Source organism: Triturus cristatus, chromosome 12, assembly GCF_964204655.1.
Source record: "Triturus cristatus chromosome 12, aTriCri1.1, whole genome shotgun sequence".
Lineage (NCBI taxonomy): Eukaryota > Metazoa > Chordata > Amphibia > Caudata > Salamandridae > Triturus > Triturus cristatus.
The window spans coordinates 229,076,627-229,099,641 of record NC_140595.1 but is presented as its reverse complement, the minus strand read 5'-3'; the positions used below and the strand labels follow the sequence as shown (position 1 = coordinate 229,099,641).

The 23,015-nt window shown below is 46.0% G+C and overlaps 1 protein-coding gene across 1 annotated transcript in view; it reads right to left on the bottom strand.

Annotated features, from left to right (window-relative positions):
- The window catches only part of KCTD19 (potassium channel tetramerization domain containing 19), a 1,216,368-nt gene that overhangs the window by 213,061 nt on the left and 980,292 nt on the right, over positions 1-23,015 (bottom strand). The window contains exon 11 of the mRNA XM_085637050.1: positions 10,390-10,495. Within this exon, the coding sequence (XP_085493176.1) occupies positions 10,390-10,495 (106 nt within the window). The remainder of the gene's footprint in view (positions 1-10,389; positions 10,496-23,015) is intronic.

The window sequence follows — 23,015 nt, the reverse complement described above, 5'->3', positions numbered from 1 at the left end:
ACTCGGTCATCTTTGAGGGAGCTTCCTGCATCTTTTCCAGGACATCGCTCCAACCACGTTAAGTGACGTCAACAATCTCGCCCATTCACTGACAAACTAAGAAAGGAACGTATCAAATCTTATTGTACATACCCTTTTGGCTTGGTCTTTGATATCCATATTAAACCCCACCATGACAGCGAGCTGGCAAAGGCAATGAAATTATTGGATATACCACAACCAACAGGATCCACGACGGAGGGGCAACCGGAGCCACCCAGGAGTGCATCCAACAACCAACATAATGAAGGTCAATTACTGGGGCAGCGCCGATCAGGCCAAGTTAAAAAGAAAAGATGGGAAGGCCCGCCCTGATGGTCCGAGCCCTCAGTCATTGGAGCCCCCACATGACTTTAGAATGCATCGAAGTTCACAAATGACTTCACTCTGTTTGGAGACAGGAGGGGGATCCAGGGAGGCCTATCTAAACCTGCTGCAGGGGGTCAGCTTTGCTTTGCTCCGATGCCTTGCCAAGTGCATCAACTCCTGCTGACATTTGATGGAATTTGGAACAGGTAATGAACCAATTTACCCAATATGTTGTATTTTTCACTCCCAGACAAAGTATTGGGAAATAGTTGTTGTATTTTTTACTTTTTCAGTTTTTCTTATTTTGACTTATAGAAGCCCTTTGTTGCGGTGGGTGGTATATACTGATGGGTTGCCAATTGGAAGGAGCTGGGGATGGTCCTCGGGAGGGACACAGAGAAGAGAGTTAAGGAAGGGAGAAAGTTGGATACAGCATTTTTGGTTTACGACAAGGGAAGCAAGTGGGATTACCACAGGGAAACTCAGATACCTATACCAACTATGGTGATCACTGCACTCACATGGAATATTAAGGGCCTTAACTCGCCGGCCAAGCGTTAAAACCTAGGGAAATACTGGGGAGATCACCGACACAACATGGTGGCTCCACAGGAAACTCACCTTAAGAGGGAGGAGGACCTTAGACTAAGGCATCCAACATACTCCACAAAGTTTAAATTGTCAGCCTCTACGAAGAATAACGAGATGGCCCTACTTTTTCACTCTTCAATGCAATTTACACTGAAGGGGTACAAAACTGACAGGGAGGGTAGGATCATAATTGTTAAGGGACATCTCAGGGGCAAATTCTACACCTTTGCCTCGGTCTATGCACCGAATTTCAAACAGGCATCATTTAATCAATCTTTTTTAACCTTACTGGGTGGGTTTGCAGAGGGATAGAAGTCATGGGGGACTTCAATTTGATGTGGCATTCAAGTTATGACAGTACACACCCCCATAGGGATTTAACGTGGATCTTCCCCTGACACCTCAAACAAGCTATCCTTCCCTAGGTCTCAAGGATGCATGCAGGGAGATACACCCCACGATATGTGATTATATATTCTTCTCCCACACACATCACACGTATTCCAGATTGGATTATATATTTCTGAATCAGACCCTGAGACAGGACTTACAAGACGCCACTATACTTCCTAAATTGATCTCAGACCATACACTGGTAGGGGTGACGCTTGGATGGGATGCCCTAATGCTGAGGTCACGACACTGATTTTTCTCCCCTCCCCTTACAAGAGACCGCCTGTTACATAAACGGGCTCCGGAAAGCAATCGGGAAATACTTTGAACTGAATGACCTCCTGGATACATCTCCAGCTAATTACTGGGATGCTTTGAAAGCAAAGCATATGTTAGGGGTAAATGTATCACCCTGATTTCCGCCATCAATAAACAAAGAGGCTCAGAACGGACGTTACTTGAAACAGAATTATGCCAGCTAGAGCAGGACCACAAGGCAAACCCAAAGCTAGCTCTCCAGCGGAAAGTCACTGCTGCAAGGGATAAACTGTTATGTTAATTCAATTCAATGTATAACGCACACAGATACTCAACAGAGTAAACTAAATGCAAAACACAAAATAGAGAAGAATTCACTCTAGAATTCACTCTCCTCTGTCTTAGACAAAGTTCATACTCGCAGGGGAACAAAACTATAACACATAGCCAGTCAACTACGAGTCAAGCGAGAAAAGGAGTACATTGGGGATCTACACACACAGACAGGACGATTAGCAACTTCTGAAATAGAGAAGGCAAGCGTCTTAAAGGACATTTATAATGACCTATATGCAGGTGAATGAGTAGATCCCCCAGCCCCAGACAGACAGAGTATTTGAGCAAACTACAACTTCCTCAGGTTACTGAGGACCAAAACGAGATACCAAATGAACCCATTTCAGAAGTAGAGTTTTGCTGCACCATTGCCTCATTAAAACTTCATAAAGCCCTGGGCCCATATGGCCTCACAGACCATTTTTACAGAACCTTTAGCACTGCTCTGATCCCCCATCTGACCTTTTTATTCGGGCGATTTGTCACCCAAGGGTCACTTACCCCGACTATGAATGAGGCCTTGATAACAGTTATTCCAAAACCAGGAAAAGACGCAAGCCATTGCAGCTCGTATAGACCCATAGCCTTGCTCAATTTAGACATGAAGCTCTATACAAAGATCATGGTGTCCCGTCTCGAATCCTTGATGCCAGACCTGATTCATCCGGATCAGTCAGACTTCATAAAGGACCGACAGATGCACGATAATTTGAGACATGTTCTTCACCTCATAGAAAAAACTATGAATAGTCAGATTCCGGCGGTGCTTTTGGGACTCAATGCAGAAAAGGCATTTGACCTTGTTCACTGTTCTTTTCTCTTCCTCACTTTAGCACACTTTGGCTTCTGTGCCGAATTTGTTGCAATGATCCGAGCTATTTATGCATCCCCTATGTCAAGGGTATTAGTCAATGGATACAGCTCTGCACCCTTTTCCCTTGGGAGAGGGGCAAGAAAGGGATACCCCCTGTCTGCGTTTTTATTTGCCTTAAGTATTAAAACCCTGGCCGCTCAGACCCGAGCTAACCCATCAATTAGGGATATCATCTTTGAGGGAACAGAGCATAAAATATCGCTATTTGCAGACGATATCCTTTAAACGCTTACTGATCCGACATCCTCTTTAATGAGCCTCTTGGTACTGTGGTAGGCTTTTGGGTCAACACAACTAAATCCTTCCTCCTAAACTTAAACATGCCCCATGGGACATGCAATTATTGGTGACCACTTCACGGTTCCAATGGGCAAAGAAAGATATAACATATTTAGGGGTCTGGATCACTCCCAAAATTACTAGCTTATATAAGGCCAATTTCCCTCCACTCCTCCAGCAATTAAAAGCAGACCTTTGACGCTGGTCTCCCCTGCATATGTCATGGCTCGGCTGCATTAATGCGATTAAGATAAATGTCTTACAGATGGTGGAAAAATATAGCAGCAGCTAGGCTAAATAACTCACTGCACCACCCAATCTAGTCATTTACAGACTTATGGCCAGCTGGCACATGGCCACAAATCAAATACAGTTACTCCAAAAAGATGATAGGTAACACGTTTCCAAATAAAATACGTTTGCGTATCAATCAGATTTCCATACACTGTAAGAATTAGTCCATGGTTCTCATTATTCTATTTCCTTCTTTACACACTTGAGTTTCCACTCCAGCTTGGAAAAAGATGCATCCAACGCGTTTCACCCCAACATGAGGGCTTCTTCAGGGCACTGCAACTCTTGAGTTTAGATCGAATGCCACATGTAGGAAAGTAGGATCTGCTTCTTATGGTTACCCCCACTTTTTGCTAAATGTGATACTGTTTTTGACTAGTCTGACTGGGATCCTGCTAACCAGGATCCCAGTCTATCTGCTTTCTCACTAAACTGTTATGTCATGTACTTAGGTACACTCCAGATTGGATACTGGGGTACCCCTGTCAGTTCCTAGTATATGGTACCCGTGTACCCAGGGCATAGATACCCCAGAGGCCTCCCATGGGTAGAAGCATGTGTTATGCCACCCATGAGAGGCCTTGCAAAATGGAACTACAGCACTGCCATTGCAGCCTGTGTAAGTTGGTGCATGCACCACTTACTTAAGATATAGGGTTACTATAGCTAAGGGTCACTACACTTAAAACCTATAAGTCACCCCTATAGCAGGCCTTAACAATCCTGAAGGCAGGGTGCTTAGTTCTAAGTGAGAGGATGCCACTGCATGAGCAGGACACCCCAGCAGCCTACAGAGTCCATTCTCCCGGGTTGTTAGTGAAGCAGCCATTTACGACATATAGAGTGGCACTATGCTCCCGCGTGATGACCAACTCTAAAACAGACAAAAGTAACCCTATCTTGTTTGGTATATATCAAACATTGTGGAATCATACCCCCACACCAGTAACCGGTGTGGGAGGCATGATTCCGCCCCTCAGAAGTGAGCTTTGTTGGGTCCCTGGTGTTCCCGGTACCAGCCTTCTAGTCCTGTGCAGCACAAAATGGTTGATGCCGACCACAGACACATTTCTGCCCTCCTGCTACTAAGCCAAGCTAGAGCAGGGGAACGCAGAACAATAGGCATCCTGTCACAGGAAGGTGTGACCACCTCCCAGACAGGATTTAGTGTATTAGGGCTGGGTGGGTGTGCTTGCCAATGACCGAAAGTCTGCATGAGGGGCATATTTGGTGTCCCTGTGCATAGTCCAGTTCAAACCAGTCCTGGGAGCAGTTGGCTCCCACTCTGGCAGGAAACTGGACAAAGGATATGGGCGTAACCTCCCCACTGTCCAGACCCTTCCCTGAATCTGTCTCTTCCGTGGGTACTTAAGGGCTTACCTGGCTGTAGCACCCTAGATTTTACGTGGACAAGATTCTGAACAAGAAACCACGTAACTTCGACCGTCTTGACACTCTGGACTTCGCTGGACTTCGTTTGGGCCCGACTGTGACCTGTGGAGCATCAAGGACAACCGAAGATATCTCCCATGGAGTGAAGGAGTCACTCCCTGCAACCAGTCACCACATCACGACGGACCGGTCTGCTGATCCTGAGTTCCCACGGACTCCGAAGGCTCCAGCAAAACAGGAGGTGGGTTAGTACGTTTCTCGAGGTCCGAGCTGCCCTCTTACCAAGTTTGAGGCCTGAATCCCTTGCAGGACTGCAATACCCGTACCCTTGTGCACTGCATTCATTTGCAAGTGCATATGCTTGTTGGCATTTCCTGAGCAAATGCATTGGGCTCCGAGTAGCCCCAACCTCTGGCACCATTTCATACCAAGAACTATGGCCTCCTCACACCGAGTGCTCCGTGGGCTGCTGTTTGGTGAAATCGCTCGAGGTCCTCTTGCGACTCCTGTGCCTCTGGCCTGTGGGACCATTTGAGGGTCAGCTTTGCTTTTCTTGGGCTCCCCTGGTTGCTCCAGGCCTGCCCTGACTCCCCTGTGTTTGGTGAGTCTCCTGAACCTTTCTGGTCTGAACTGTAACCTTCTTCGACCTTCAATGACCTTCTACGTGGGTTGCCGTTGCCAAGGCTTGTTGGTGCTACCGCCGGACACCGACCCCTCAGCATTCGACATCCTTCGTGGTACAGCTCGTATCCAGCTCCTGGTTGTCCTAAACGTCTCCTGGTCCCCGTGGCTGCTGAGTCAACAACCCCCTTAACGCACCTGAAGCATCTGACATTGGTGGGCATTCGTCCACAGAGCCCCTGGTCACTCCTGAGTGACCCAGACTCTTTCCCATCTGCTTTCAGGTAATCTTCAACTCAAATCCACCTTTGGAGTCCAACTGACACTTTTCTTCCTTCCAGCAGCAGCTCTTCTTGGAAGTCCTCCATTGGGTTCGACTGCGGTTTCCGACGCCATTTCAGACCTATGCACCAGACTTCCCTGGGATAGGTAACTCTGGTACTACGGTATCCAAGGGTGGGGTGGCTCTCCAACCTCCTAAGTTCCACTGGGTTTCTTCGAAGTCCACTAGGAAGGGTCCTTAAACTCTAAAACTTCAACTGAGACTTTCCCATACAATAGTAGGAAGCCTGCGGTCGTGTTCCCACACTGCACCTGTCCTCCGTTGGGTCCCTACTTACTCACCTTGGATGGTTCCTTGGGGTCTCAGCGATTCTACGTCCTCTAGACACTGTCTTGACTCGAGTCGTGGTTCTTATGCCACTATTTTGTATATGGTTTGGTCCCCTCCTGGGGCCCACTGTGTATTAGTGCTATTTACTATTGTTTCTGTGCTACAGTATTGTGCGTTTTGTGATTATCTCTATGTAGGAGATACTGTGTCGTACTAGAGAGTGTTATATTAATAAATACATATTTTTATAACTACTGTGTGGTTCTCCTTTCATTTAACCAATACTGTTGCATTCTGGTAAAACAAGATGCTTAACATTCCTTCAAGACTAAGCCTGAAGGCTGCTCTCCACAGCTAGCTTTCTAAGGTTATCTTTGCCCTCTTAAATCACCATAAGGGTTGTTTTGACTGGTGCAAGGTGCCCTCTTTAAATAGAAATTAGGAAATTAGTCACGTTCTAGACGTTTTGTAATATGCCTCTACGTGCCATCCAAAGGCTGTCCATGATCCTCTAGCATGTTTTCAATAGCCTTTAGTTCCTTGAACAGTCATGTTTATTCGGCGTGAACTAGGATGCAGCAGACCTTGATGGTGCTGCCAAACTAAGCACTCCCGGCTTTGTAACTACGGTTCTCGAACATACAGAACTTTGATTTAAAATGAATACACATGAAGGTTCAAGAAACTAAAGGCTATTAAAAACACACAATAGGATCGTGGACAGCCTTTGGATGGCAGATGGGGGCACATGACGAAACGTCTAGAACGTGACTAATTTCCTGATTGCTCTTTTGCGTCGTATTCGATCCAAACTCAAGAGTTGCGGTGCCCTGAATTAGTTGCGTTCTAAACGTTTTGTCACGTGACTCCACGTGTCATCCAAAGGCTATCCAGGAAAAATGCAATAGGATCGTCGACGGTCTTTGGATGACACGTGGAGGCACGTGACGAAACATCTAAAACACTAATTTCCTAATTGCTCTTTTGTGTGGTATTCGATCCAAACTCAGGAATTGCAGTGCCCTGAAGAAGCCCTCGTGTTAGGGCGAAACGCGGTGGTTGCATCGTTTTACTGGTGGAAACTCAAGTGTGGAAAGAAGAAAAAAGAATAATAAAACACGAATTTGCTATCAATAATGAAAGCCATGGACTAATTCTTACAGGGTATGGAAATCTGATTGATACCCATACGCATTTGATTTGGAAACATGTTGCCTCTCATCTTTTTGGATCAACAATCTTACAGAGGGTGCTCTACCTCTTTCAAAGTCAGCCCATAACCCTGGAGTGTGACTTTCTCCCAAATCTTTGTTCATTTATTACTGGCTTCCTCTGGCAAAACCGCAGACCCCGACTACCATATGACCTTCTCAGGCTGCTGAAAGAGTGGGGAGGCATGGCTCACCCAGATCTTCCCCTTTACTATAGCGCGGCTCAACTAAGAGCGATTGCTGAATGGTCTCTTAGAGTCTCAGAGAGGCACTGGCTGCATATGGACAGGGCCATAGTGGGAAGGGTCATTTGGGATGTTCTGTGGAAGCCTAAAACATGAAGTCCTCCAAATGCCTACCTTAGTACACCTACACAAACTACTCTGAAAGTATAGGATGAGGTAGATAGGAGAGAGGGGTAGACAACGTTCCCCTCACCATACACACCCATACATTTTAATCCTGCTTTTCCCATGCATTGGAACCGGGTCCCTTTGACGCATGGAGAGAGGGAGGATGCCTGACAATAGCAGATCTCTTTCATAATTGGGACATCCTAATGTTTGAGAATTGCAAAAAAAAAAAACTCGCATTTGTCGGACTCTGAGCAGTACCACTATAATCAGCTGACACATTGGGTACAACAACCCCAGTATAGAACAGCAGCCACTAGGGAACTTACCCCTTAGAACGCTTTGGTAAGCAGACTTGGACTACTAAAGGGACCATCTCATGTTAATCCTCTCTACTGCTGTATACCCTACATAGACCACAACCATCCCAAAAAACTATGTGGGAACAGGTGCTACAGATGGACATACCAAAAGAAAAATGGACGCAGCTATGGGGAGATATTGCAAAATATACCCACTCAATAGATATGAGGAAATCCCATTACAAGTTCATGTATGGTTGGTATTTGTATCCCTCCAAATTAAAAAAAGAAGTTCCCTCACTTATCAGACCTATGTTGGAGGGGATGGGGTCTCCTGGGAGACTTCCGGCACATATGGTGGGACTGTACGATCATACGCCCAATTTGGAATGAGATCCTTGCACAGCTCAAAAGCATCTTGGGGTACCCAGTTCCCGAGACCCCAAGCTTCGCTCGAATGGACCTCCGAGATGGTCCTCTGAAATATAAAACTAAAGGAGACAAAGCCATTATGTGGTTTTGCTTAGGGGTGGCAAAGAGGACGCTAGCCGCTGCGTGGAAGAAAAAGGAAGCTCCAGTACTCACTCAGTGGCATGCTAGGCTCTGGCAGTCCCTTACCATGGAATTACTAGCAGATATCTTTAGAGAAGGTCTCACAGCCTTTGAGTTCATCTGCTCTATTAGTTAAATACTGGTCAAGGAGTCTTCCATTGACGACTTGTTCCACTAAAAGAGCTCTTCGTCTGTTTCAATTTCGAGTAAGAGAAGGTCTTCTATGTTCCAGAGTAGGTATTAACCTCCAATGGCAAACAATTCCACGATCCACCAGCCGAGATACCCTAGAGACACCTAGGCAGCCCTTAGATAACCCCTACCGATTAGTTCGTTTTTGGGTTCGGTTTACGTTTTGTTTATTTTGCTTTAATTTCCACCTCTATCCGTACTCCTGGTTGTGCAGGGGTCGGAATTGCGGGTAGGGTTCTATTAATTGAACCTAGTATAATGACTAGTTCTAGTCTTTCTTATCTGATGATTTATTACGGTTTATGTCGTTCTAATAATTATATATGAATCAGGGAATCAATCTGACGAAGGGAAATGGGCTTAATTCTTGTTTTCCGATGTTTTTAGATAGTAATTTTAATTTGATCATCTTATGAAAAATAGTTGTGCCAATTAATTATGATGTAAACTTGTATGTGCTTTTATGCAACCAAATGTTGCAAATAAAGTTTTTTGACTGACTGAGTTGGGTGGTATTTACTGCACCTAATAATAACCGGCAGTGTGAAATACTGTACCCTTCATTACATTTTGGCAGGTCAAGCAAACCTGTAGGAATTTTAATAAGGGGGAGTGTACGGTGTTTACCATACCATGAAGATTTTGATGCATCTGCATTTTGGGGCACATGCATCAAAGGTTTTTGTGATCGCAAACGGTGCGATTCGCAAAAATCGGCCGTTTGCGATCGCAAATTAGCCTTTGGAGATGCATGAAAGTGTTTCCTATGCGCAATTTAAGAATTCGCAATTATTTGTGAATTCCTAAATTGCGATTGCATTTAAGAAATCGCAATTTGCGATTCCTTAAATGGAATGCTAGAAGCACTTTCAAATTGCGATTTCGCTATTTGAGACCGCAAATTACAGACAAATCAAACTTGTCTGTAATCTGCAAAAACTTTTAAAAATGCACTAAAATGCATTTTTTTAAGTTTTAGGTTACACACACATATGCCCTTGGGGCATGTGTGTGTGCAACATGGGTGCACATCACAATTTCAGGGGTGCAACAGGGTGTCATTTTGACACCCTTGCACCCTTGAAGTTTTCATGAGCAATTTGCGAGTACCTACTGGTACTCGCAAATTGCGCATGCAATCTCCCATTCATTCCTATGGGCCTGTAGGCCTGTAGGCCCATAGGAATGAATAGGAAGGCATTCCTTAATTGTGACTCACAATTTGCGAGTCGCAATTAAGGAATGTTTAAGAATCGCTATTTTTATAGCGATTCCTACATGCATAGGCTTTTGCGATTCCTTAATTGCGATTCCTTAATAATCGCAATTAAGGAATCGCAAAAGCCTTCCTTGATGCATGTGCCAGGTTATTCCCCAAAAACTAAGAATAGGTAGCATTTATTGCACCCCATACAATATTTTGTCAGGTGCCCCTACTCCTCCTATCAAACCTGAATCATGGCCTCAACTGGGTACTGAAGTTACCTCATCAGTGAATTAACATGATTTAGCGCTGCGGTTTCATAAGCATCAGTCTAATTAGGATAATGTCAGACAATTAGGACTGAACCATTGCAATGCAAATAGTATTGTATGATTTGTAAATCCAACGTAAGGTAGCGTTCTCTCAGAGCTTCATCATGATTCTTTTGGTAGACTGTAAATGGACAAGTTAACTTGATCCTTATACTTAGGGTTTCATCTTTTGTAAACGTTCTATAAAGAGTCAGCTTTGCGAGTGTCCCTGAATGCAGTAGCACACAATGCAACAAGATCTTACTTGGGAGGTTCCACTGGTTCCAGCCCCCACAGCCTCTGCTGGAATCGTCGTTTCTTTTGAAGTGCATTCTGCCTCGTTTTGTGATTCTTTTTCTCTGATCCACAACCTTAAAAGAAATTTAGATCGGTGTAAACTTTACTGAGCTCTCCAGAAAAGTAACGCATGTTTTCTTAAAAATCACAGACAATCACTTAACAAAATAAATCCAATCCTCCTGAACCGTAGACATGCGGTCATATCCATATCGAGAACCCGCCTCAAGTTCTGACCCAAAATACAGCCTTTCTCGAACCTACCCAGGGCTTTCAGTGGGCCGGGTCGCACCGCGTCTGAGCACCGGCAGGTTTTTAAAGGGGACCACGGGTCTCGATCGGGCTCTGTTTTGTGCCGTATAATCACACATGTAGACTGCATCCGCGTATAATCTTTTGTCGTGTTAACCTAAGTGTTCGATTCTTGGAATGTGATGACATGAATGTGATGTGTTTAGGCCAAAATGTAAAATACGTGAAGAAAATAACGTGGAAACAGAATGTAACAAGCAGAGAATATGAACTGAACGCATGTGTTATGCCAATGACAATTATTTAATTATTGAATGTGCTTATTAATTGTGTCATTTTATATGTATATAATTATTAACTGTACATGATTCAATTCGATATAACCTCATAAAGTTCATGTTCCATTTCTCCTATGTTAGCTGAATTCTATAGGCCTGAAATGCATTTTCCCTGGAAGCTCTCACATTCGAATTAATAATTGAATTACATGTTCATGTTGGATTCTGTTCGTTCTCACGTTTCTGTTGCAGGTGGAAGAATCATCCTTGTTAGTTGGAAATATGTCTTTGTTTTAGGAGTTAGGCAAGGAGAGAAAGGAGTTCATTGAGCGCCGATACTGATAATGGAGAACTGTTGTACTTTCTCACTGGAGAGAGCCTGGGAATCAAGTTAAACTCATCACCGCTCAGGAGCATTGCTGCCCAATGGAAAAGTACCTATGTGGATATGGCCTGACCAGATGGCTGACCCGTGAAGGATCCTGGGAAGTCACCTGTAAGATTGATATAGCATAACTAGGGAAAGAGCCCCCGGCACGTCTTCTCTGCCTCGAGAGAGAGAGCATCTTAGAAGAAGCTCTATAGCTTCATGCTACTCGACGGGGACACTTCTATTGAAGACCTCACACGTTGACACCTTAACTGAACCTGCCCTGCAAAATGCTTATTTAGGGATGTCACATTAGTGCTAGTGTAGGGACAGATTAATGCTTTATTCTCACAAACCTTCGATGCAGGGGAACTTGGACATTTGTTTCTTAATCTTTTGTATCCTGATTCTTGAACTAATTATCTTGTGCATGTTGCACCGCCTTAATTTCAATCGTAGATTTGACTTTGTATTAGTTCCAATGTATTTCTACACCCTCATCTTGAGATGTCTGTACGTTCAGTTGTTTTTGGCTTTGTAATAAACCAAGTAACCTCATTTGGTAATCTGTAATTCTTAAGAGTCCTAACGAATCGCAATTGAAATGATTGACTCGCTAACGATTTCTCTCCCCTCAAGCTTTCATGCTGAGAAAAAGTACCATTGACTCGAGGTTCTAGAGCAGATCTAGAAGGTGGAAGAACAATTGTTACTTACCTGTAAACAGGTGGTTCTCCAGTATTGGTGTCTTTCATAGATTCACATGCTTGAATATTCCCCGTCGTCGGAGTGGGAGTCCCACGGTAAATAAAATAGCAATATATACATATATATATAGTAAAATATATACATAAGTAATCATATAATTAGTGCATATAGGTGTAAAACACACATAGTGTACCTATAAGAGAAAAACTCCATAGGAATACAATGGAGAGAGACAAAAGACCTTTGTAGTCTATCTCTGTCATTATGTAAGTCCGAACTCCAGCCAATCAGGCGTCAGCCCCTCTCTAGAACCTTCTCCTCAGAGCTTCTCACCTCAGATTTTCGTAGCACAAGAGTGACTGTAAAGTGCATGAGGAGAAGAGAGCCTCTGAAGGGAGGAGGGAGGGTCGCATGTGAATCTATGAAAGACACCAATACTGGAGAACCACCTGTTTACAGGTAAGTAACAATTGTTCTTCTCCAGTATTAGGGTGTCTTTCATAGATTCACATGCTTGAATATAGAATAGCTAGCAGTAACAATCACCATTGTTTCCATGCCAAATAGGTTCAACATATATAGATAATCAATCTTCTTATGCATAAAAACAGTATTGAACAACTGTAACATTGTAAATGCATAATATATATGGAAACAATATGGAGGCGGGAGGAAGAGGCTCACCTTACTTAAAAAGATTGCGCAGCACTGCCTGTCCCACCGCAGCATCCTCCTCGCTTAAAGTTGCTAAGCAGTAGTGCTTAGTAAACGTGTGTCTGGTCGACCACGTAGCTGCTCTGCAGATGTGTTGCAAAGATACTCCAGCAAATAAGGCAGTAGATGATGACACTGCCCTAGTGGAGTGTGCCCTCACTGGAGACTGCAGAGGTTTATTTGCCCTTTGGTGGCAGAAGACAATAGCTGCCGAGATCCAGCGTGCAATCGTTGGTTTAGTAACCTGACGTCCTTTATGACAGCGTCCATAAGCTATAAAAAGTTGATCGGATTTCCTGAAAGAAGCTGTCTTACTGATGTAGAACTTAAGACACCGCTTGACGTCCAAAGAATGTAATCTTTGTTCTGCAGGTGTCTGAGGATTGGCAAAAAAGGTCTTTAATATTACTGGCTCATTAATGTGAAAGTCAGTAGGCACCTTGGGTAGAAATGATGGATTGGTGCGTAACACTGCAGCATCCGGTTTGAACTGCAGGAACGGAGGTTTGATGGTAAAAGCATGGATGTCACTGACACGACGAGAAGACGTTAGTGCCAGAAGTAGAGCTACTTTCCAAGTGAGATATTTTAGGTCGGCCTTGTGAATGGGCTCAAACGGAGGTCTCATCAATTGTGCCAACACAACGTTGAGGTGCCACAACGGAGGAGGACGCCGAACTGGCGGAAATTTCCGGAATAGGCCCTTAAAGAATTGGCGGATTATTCTTGAGGAACAAAGGGAACTTGATCCATCTTGCCGGAAACGGGAAATGGCTGCTAGAAAAACCCTTAGGGTTGCATGCGACAGTCCAGAACTGGCTAGGTGCAAGAAGAATGGTAGCAATTGCTCTGCCGTGGAATGTATCGGATGAACTCCGTTAGCAGCACACCAATGGCAGAATCGTTTCCATTTAAACTTGTACGTCCTGATTGTAGAAGGTGCTCTTGCCTGGGCCAAAATATCCCTACAATCCTGGGGGATGTCTAGGTGGGCGAACTCATGGTGTTCAGGTTCCATGCTGATAAGCTCAGTGAGGAGGGATTTGGATGACAAATTCTCCCTTCGCTCATGGTAAGCAGATCCGTCCGATGTTGCAGGAGGATTGGCTGGCATTGGGACAGGAGGAGCAGTTCTGAGAACCACGCTTGCCGTGGCCAGCGCGGGGCTATTAGGATCAGGTGGCAAGGCTGTCTCCTCATCTTCCAAAGAACCCGAGGTATGAGGGGTATTGGAGGAAAGGCGTACGCAAATAGATTGCACCAGTTTATCAAAAGGGCATTCCCTTGTGATTGCTTGTGGGGATGCCAGCTTGCGTAATTTCGGCATTTCCGGTTCTCCGGCGTGGCAAAGAGATCGAGTTGCGGACGGCCCCATAGTTGGAATATCCTCTCTAGAGTGGGTTGGTGTAACTCCCACTCGTGGGTCGACGAGGAGGACCTGCTCAGGGAATCCGCTAGGACATTGGATACTCCTGGCAGGTGGACTGCCGTAAGCAAGATCTGATGACTGAGAGACCAGTCCCAAATTCTTTGAGCTAGCCTGGAGAGACTTGGGGATCTTGTTCCGCCCTGTTTGTTGACATAGTGCATACAGGTTGTGTTGTCTGTCTGTATTAGCACTGACTCTCCTTGGAGCAAAGGCAGAAACGATTTTAGAGCCAGAAAAATCGCCATGAGCTCCAACCTGTTGATGTGCCAAGATCTTTGATGTGTGGACCATCTTCCCTTCACAGAGAGATCCTCCAAATGAGCGCCCCATCCTTCCAATGAGGCGTCTGTTGTGAGTGTTCTGTCCGGTGGCAGCGACAGAAAGGACATGCCTTCCGTCAAGTTGGCTGGAATTGCCCACCATGCGAGTGCTGACTTTATCTGATCTGTGACACATATCATGTCGTGGAAAGATCCCGTTACCTGACGCCACTGAGCATCCAGAGCTTCCTGGATAGGACGTGTCCTCAGCCGGCAATGAGGGATCAAGGCAATGGATGATGACGCCATCCCCAGAAATGATTTTAATAGTCTCACAGAAACTGACTCTCTTGATCTGATCAGAGCCACCAGTCGCAGCATCTTTTTGAGACGCTCCTGGGAGAGGAATGCCTTCGCTGACACAGTCTCCAGAGTTGCGCCCAGGAAATCTCTTTGTTGGTACGGATGAAGTTGGGATTTTTCCACATTTACGGACAGGCCTAAAGAGCGAAACACGTTCTGGCACAGAAGAGTGTGTTGTCGCAGGTGAGTGCTTGACTGAGATTTCAGGAGAAAATCGTCCAGGTATGGAAATATTTGCACTCCCTGGAGGCGCAAATACGCTATTACTGGAGCCAGTACCTTCGTGAACACTCGAGGGGCTGAGCGCAGGCCAAATGGTAACACTTTGAATTGGTAATCGTGTTGACCCACTCGAAAACGCAGGAACTTTCGATGCCGCTGTAAAATAGGGATATGAAAATAGGCATCCTGGAGATCTATAGTCGCCAGAAAATCTTCCTGCAAGAGTAAGCGCAAGATGTCTACCAGCGTCATCATACGGAAGGATTGGCTCTTTATATATTTGTTTAGTGCTCTTAGATCGAGGATGGGCCTCCACTCTCCGTTTTTCTTTGTGATCAAAAAGAACCGGGAATAAAAACCTTTTCCCTTCTGAGACACTGGTACCAGTTCTATAGCTCCTTTTTGCCTTAAAAGTCGGACTTGATGCAACAGTTCTTTCATGTGAGCTGGTGGCGGTCCGGAGGGTGGAGTGGGAGGAGGGAATTTGGTGAATTCTAAGGCGTGTCCCTTCTTCACAATGTCCAAAACCCAACGGTCCTTTGAGATGGAGGACCATTGGGAAAAGAACAGAGAGATTCGACCTCCAACCTTGTCTGTCCGGTAAGAGTCACTGTCTCTTTGATGCGGATCCTCTGTATGAGGATTTTCCTCTATATGACTTGGAGGTTTGCTGCCGTGATGTTTGCTGTTGCTGTCCATAAGAGTAACGGTTGGACCCTTGATTGTAAGGTTTGTATTGTTTATTGTCTCTTCGAAAACTTGAGGAGGTGCCGCGTCCGCGTGCACCACGAAAATTACTCCGCTGAAATTGAAGGTTTCCTAGTGATCTAGCTGTTTCAGTGTCTTTCTTTATGGACTGTAGAGCTTCATCGACGTGGCTCCCAAATAAAGACTCGCCGTCATATGCCATGTTTAAGATCATAGACTGAACCTCCTGACGAAAGGATGTAGATTTTAACCATCCTTGCCTACGCAGAACAGCCGCTCCGGCAAGCTGACGGAAACCCATGCAGGCGATGTCCACTGCACAATCGATTATTTCCGCCGATGCCGCTTCTCCCTCTTGGAGCAACTTCATTGCCTCCACCTTAGATGGCTCTGGTAACTCCTGAACCACATCCGAGATATCAGCCCAAACTTGTCTGTCATATCGTCCCAGGATGGCCAAGGCATTAGCTGCTCTAACCACCGTAGAGGCCATAGAAGAGAATTTACGCCCTATGGCATCCATCCGACGTCCGTCACGATCCGGAGGCGAGGTGATGGAAGATGCCGGATTTTTCGCCTTACGTTGCGCTGCCTGCGTAACGACCGACTCAGGTTTAGCCTGACCCGTGAGGCATGCTGGGGTTCCTATCGGTGCCTTATATTTCTTTTCCAATCGAGGCACCTGAGCTGGCAAGGTATTCGGTGTCTGCATTAATTTCTTGCCTTCTTCCCAAATAAACTCAACTATGGGAATAGCATGAGTCTGTTTGTAGGGTTGATTCTTGAAATCATAAAGGAAGCAATCTTCCTCCCTGCGCTCCGTTGTTAACTTAAAACGGTGTGATGCCCTTTCCATCAGTTGGTGAAAATTGGCTATGTCCACTGGAGGTGAATCCCCTGTTACTATTTGTGAGGGGGATGGTGTTTGTGCCTGGTAATTGTCCCACTCCGCCATATCATCATCATTGTCATCTACATCCCCATCATCATCAGGGATTTCACCCTCTTCTGGGTCCTGAGGGCCTTCCTCTACAGGCTCATAATGAGGCAACACCCTTTCCGGAACCTGTCGTGGAGGTACAGGCGGCATCTGTGGAGCAGGATTTACAATAGGTACCGGTGGAATAATTGCTGGAATCACCGGGGTTGACGGAACCTCTGAACGTTGAGGGGATAGAGGGAACCGTTGGTTGTAGTCGTCCAACATGCGTTGGAGATTAGTAATGAGCGACAGAGGAAGAGTCGCCGTTTTATGCTTCGGAGGGGCCTGGTGTATAAATACCGGATCCTCATCCTCACTACTGACGTCCTGGCACTTAATAACCAAGTCGGATGGACTTTGTGCCGTTCCGAAAGACTCCGGTAACCCCTCGGATTCCTGATCCGAATCTGTAGCAAATAATGGTGAGGGAGGCTGTGCAACTCCCAAAGGAATATTATGTTCCTGGCTCTCCAAGCCCACAGTAGGAGGTAATGGTGTCCAAGAAACTCCTTCCCTTCTTGTTTTCTGGGTAGTCGCCACACCGCGTATTCGTACCCTTACGAATGTCTGTGGGGATGTACTCGTCGACGGAGCCGTCGTCGAAGGAATGATGGTCGACGGAATTATCGTCGACGACGTCTGTGGCAACAAGATTGCCGTCGTCGGATTCGCCGTCGACGGGGTCGCCGTCGACGGAGCCACCGTCGACGGAGCCACCGTCGACGGAGCCGCTGCCGACGGAGCCGTCGTCGAGGTCTTCGTAGACAAGGCTTTCGTCGACGGAACCACCGTCGACAGTGTCGTCGTCGGGATCTTCTTTTTCTTCGCCGACGGAATGGGCGTCGACGAGCTCGACGACGTCTTCGTCGACGACACAGTCTTCGTCGACGGAACCTTTACCTTCTTCGTCGACGTCGAAGTAATGGGCACAACAGAAGTCACCGCCCTTGAAGAAGTGATGGTAATCGTCGACGAGGATAACGTCGACATAACGCTCGTCGACGACGAAGCAGCTGACGTCGTCGTCGGGGTCACCGTCGACGAGGTAGAAACAGCAGATCTCGTCGTCGGGAGCATCGTCGACGAGGCTGACAAAGTTTTCCCCGAGGAATGGGAAGTAGACGCCTCAGCAGCCTGAGAACAGTGTCCCCTAGGCGACAAAGCAGTAGGTGAAACCACAAAGGTGGCAGTTGTCAGAGGCAAAGCCAGCTTCTTTTTCTTCAGGAAAGGAGATGGTAACTCCTGCACACTACTGCGCTTAGAGGCTGGTTGAGAACGACCAGAAAAGAGACTTTCCACATCAGAGGGAGAGTTATCCTTGTCCTTCAGTCTCTGTAGCCATAAAAGCAAGCGGCCTTCTCTGTCCTTTAGAGTTTTTGTAGAAAAAGTTCTACAAAACTTACATTTTGCCACCTCATGGTCAGGATATAAACAGTAAATACACTTACTGTGTGGGTCCTCAGAGAACAAACGCAGTTTTCCACATGAAGAGCATGGTCTAAACAAAGATTTCTTACTAGAAGACATCCTCACTGACAAAAACTGAGCAGAGCTCAGGGAGACTCCCTGTCACACGACGTGCGGTAGAAAATCTGAGGTGAGAAGCTCTGAGGAGAAGGTTCTAGAGAGGGGCTGACGCCTGATTGGCTGGAGTTCGGACTTACATAATGACAGAGATAGACTACAAAGGTCTTTTGTCTCTCTCCATTGTATTCCTATGGAGTTTTTCTCTTATAGGTACACTATGTGTGTTTTACACCTATATGCACTAATTATATGATTACTTATGTATATATTTTACTATATATATATGTATATATTGCTATTTTATTTACCGTGGGACTCCCACTCCGACGACGGGGAATATTCAAGCATGTGAATCTATGAAAGACACCCTAATACTGGAGAAACTCTGCTCCTTCAGTTGGTAGCAGAGAAAAATGGTTCTCACATGAAATCCAGAAAATCTAAAAAAAGAGATCTAGCCTAGAGCCCTGAAACAGAGCCCAAAGATCGAGAACAGAGAGGGACGAACTTTGGGGGAGACCACCGGAGCTTGACTGTGCGGCGAGAACAGCGGAGAACAGATGAGTGAGTATCAATAGGGATGCGTTGTGTGGTAGATTGGAGTGATGTGATTGTGTGATGTCTGGAAGAGGTTGCGTGAGAGTCGAGTGAATGTGGTTTTGGGCCAGACGTGGTCTAAGGATTGTCAATTGAGTTTCTAGTCCTGAAGTGACCTAAGTTCCCGGGATATATTAAATGGTGTAGAAGACACAGAGTTATGCTGATTGTCTGACCACAGATTTGAGGAGTTGTCGTGAGACGTCCTTAGCAGTTCCAACTAAGAAAGGCAACTTTGTATGAATGGCACGTGTGGGAATCGTGCGGTAAACCTTATGTACAGGGGCGGACTATACCGATTTGGGTGACCAGCACATGTCGAGGGTCGCCATGTGAATGTTCTTGGATGATTGAATTCTATCGATCTTGTACAAGACAGACAGTTACGGAGTTGTGATTGTGTGAGTGAACATGGACGGAAAAATTGTGAATGATGGTGAACCGTTGCCAGGAGTAAAAATGATGTCAGAGCGTGTCGTGCTGCAATAAGTTGGTCGGTGTAACGCCATGCTGGGATTGGTTGATAGTAACCCTGGGCGGACAACTACGCTACACTCGCGAAGTTTGCGTAGTTTGTGCTACTTCGCGCTACGCAAATTGCACGTAGCACAGTGCAAAATCGCGTAGCGTAGTTGCCATTTTTTGCTTGCCCGCGGTCCTCAACGTCAAGTTGGCGACCGCGAGCGAGCAAAATGACATCTCGGCGAGACTTTTTGCTCGTTCACGATCAGCAACATCAAGTTGGCGATCGCGAGCGTGGTAAATAAACCTCCTGGCGAGATTCTCAACGCGGGAGGTCAGGTTTCTCATTGCGAGTGGTCACGTATGCTCGCGACCGCTCGCAATGAGAAACTACCAGTCCGCGTTGAGAAAGCTGCCGCTCGAGTAAAAATCTACTCGAGCGGCAGAAAACGACAGCTCGCACTGTGCAAGATGCCGTTTTCAATGATTGCACAGTGTGGACAAGCATCCGGCACTGTGCAATCATCGCGAACAGTGCACTACGCAGTTCGCATAGTGCTACGCGTATCTCACAAACTACGCCCAGGGTTAGTTGATAGTCATCAAGTGTGTGATTGAGAAAATCTTGTCTATTGAGGGGAAAATTTGATCTAATTATGCACTGTTTTAGGGTGTTGCTGAATATGTTCAGGGGAGATCAGGTAGTTGTTACTTAAGTGGATGAAGAAGCACTGCCTGGGGATACTCCAGCACATTATATGGTGACAAAAGTAGTACCCCGAAACCGGTCCTAGGATGCTTGTTTCCAGTCCAGGGAGGACCTGGCCTGGCAGTTTGGGCTGGACTGTTCCCATTGGGCACAGGATCAAGACTGATTTGCATATGGCTGGGTCCAAACTAGAATGGCATGGTGAGCAAAAAAACGATGGATTTAGGCCCAGATCTCTGTACTGGGGTGAATGTATGACATTGTTCTGCATTCTGTCCATCAACAGTTCTTTTGACAAAAGTAGAATTCCATACTATAATTTGGCATCGAAATTTGATTAAGATCACTGAAAAGGAAGGGGATTTGGCATTTCCACGCTATGGTTCATTTTGATTGGATGTGTTGTATCAATTGAGAGGAGTGATGCCTGTGCTGCAGCCTTTGCCTAGACCAACACAGTTTGAGGCATTAGACACATGGATGCAGGCAGCACATTCAAAGAACAGAGAGAGATTTCAAGGTAAGAAGGTAATGAGAGCATATTAGAATGAGTCCACGCTTACCTGGTTTGCCTGCTTTTGCCTGCTTCTGCCGCTCTTGCTGCCAGCCCGGGGGTCCAGGAAGCGACTTTGCTTTGCCTGGGAGCAGGAACTACAGCTCCCAGGTATGTTAGCGGTGAGGACGCCGCCGACGGCACCACTTTGCGCCAGAAGGCACTTTTAAGCAGCCTAGGGCTTCCACAGCGCGGGATGCGTGCAGGCCAAGGGTGAGCTCGTCTGCGCCTGTCAGAGCCCGGATGAGGCTGGGCTGTGCCATCCCTCCTTTAAGTGTCATCCACCAAGTTTGCTGAGGTGAGCTGAATTTAATTAATAGCATTAAGTGCTGATATATATACATTATGGGGAAACGCACTGGTATACCAAGTTCCCGACCCTCCACTAGCATTGACAGGATGTTAGAAAGGGCAGTCAACATTGTTGCTACTGGGATTGAGCTAACTGAGAGGCGTCTGAACCTGGGAATGGTGGCACCACCGTCTGGCCCTTTGGCGGGGGTGGCCCAAGGCGATCATGTTGGTCCCTCTTTGATGCCTAGTACACTGACCAGCGTTGTGAGCGACCCATCACTCTCAAGACTTAGTCACTATAACGAGAACAATGAGGATTCATCTATTGTAGTCTCCAACGGTGAAAGCGCACTTAACACAGAAGCACCCACGATCCCTGTAACTTTAGGGGCAAAAAGGCTAAGAAAAGTGGCTAAACCTACCAGCTCTAAGAGGAAACAACCCCCTTGTGTTAACCATCCCCGTACTGCCCTGAGTTCATAGATACAGGGCCCGACACCTTCTCAGAATGTGGAGATTGTTGAGCCGACTGGCAATTCTATATCAGCTGAGACATCAAAACGTTCTATCTGTACCCAGACTGACACCGCAGTAGCTTCTTCTATCTACAGCAGACTTGGTGACACTTCAATTGACATCATTGTGGTCACTGTATGTGAGCGTATCAAAGAACTTGTGGATAAGAACTTTACCGCACTTTGGATTTTTTTTTATTGTTTGGAGACTTTGTCAAATAGATTAAGCACACAAATTAACACTCCCAAAACCGCTACCCAACATGGGGTGAACTCTAACCTGCAGACCATCAGCGCACCTAACACGTCCACTCCCTCTATTGGTGCCTGTGATACTCGCAGTAAAGTCAAGGAATGTTTTTTATTTAAACCTATTGCTACCCAGTATAATTCATCCAATACTGAACCTATTAGTAGTCTACCCATTATATCCTTACATACGCCTTCAGCTTCATGTGCTGTTTCTTTGAGCACCTCAAACAGAGCTAACCCAGGGGGTAGCGGGCAAGGCGAGGGTGCCTCAAATCCCGCGAGTATGGTAATCACGGGCTAGCCGGGAAGTTCTTAGTCTACCTCCGGCTTGTAAAACACAAAGGGTTTCGGGTGGCAAATACTAGTGACACCATAATGGTACATAGGGTAGGGTGGGTTGGTACCTCCCCGAAGAATATGGAGGGAGATTGTATAGTCATTGACTTCCGACACCCGTCGCTGGTAAAATCTTTATTGATGGCACAGGAGTTTAACACTACCAACCCAACCCTCATCTGGTCACTGCCTTTGGGCTTTTTCTATAAGCCAACCTTGGGGCTAAAAACACATGACGCTTTCTCCCAATTGACGTATAATAGGTTTTCTGCCTTGTCTGATTTAAATAGCCAGGATTGACTGGCACCTTCTTTTACACCAGATGAGACTATTTCTACTCCAATCACGCCCATGCTTTTAGGTCATGATATTTTAGTTACCCCTGACTTCGACCCAAATTTAAACATACTAAGCTGGAATGTCGCCGGCTTAGCATCTAAAATAAATTCCGAAGATTAGATAAACATTGTCCAAAAACATGCTATCCTTATGTTGCAAGAAACTTGGGCAACACAGGATTTACACTTAGAAGGGTATGAATGTTTTTTTTTTTTGATAATCAAATTTTTATTGGCATTTCGTAAGTAAGACAAAAGAAAATTCAGCGCACATAAGCATCGGTACATAATCACCATAAGCAGCAACCACAGCATCGCAACTCCAGAAGAGGGAGCAAAACAAATTACAGAACCATCAATATTGATAATGTTACAGTACGTTTGCCCGTATCTTCAGAGGACAGCAGACACATCAAGGGGGTATTAAATTCAGCCACTTGCCCCACACCATCTGAAACTTGTTCGGGCAACCCCTCGCTGCAAACAAGGGCTTCTCTTGAGCAGCACACCATTCCACTCCCCGTCGCTACTTACAGAGAGGGAGGGTTGTAGCTTGCCCGTGCAGCCGCTATGTCGCGCTTGGCTACAGCAAGGGCCGTACCCAGGAAGAGCTTGTCAGCTCGAGAGCCGTCCAAGCCATCGAGGACTCCAAGTAGCAGGCGCAAGGGATCATGGGGGATCTGCCAGCCTAAAGTGTGTGTAAGCTCGGACTCTATCTTGGACTA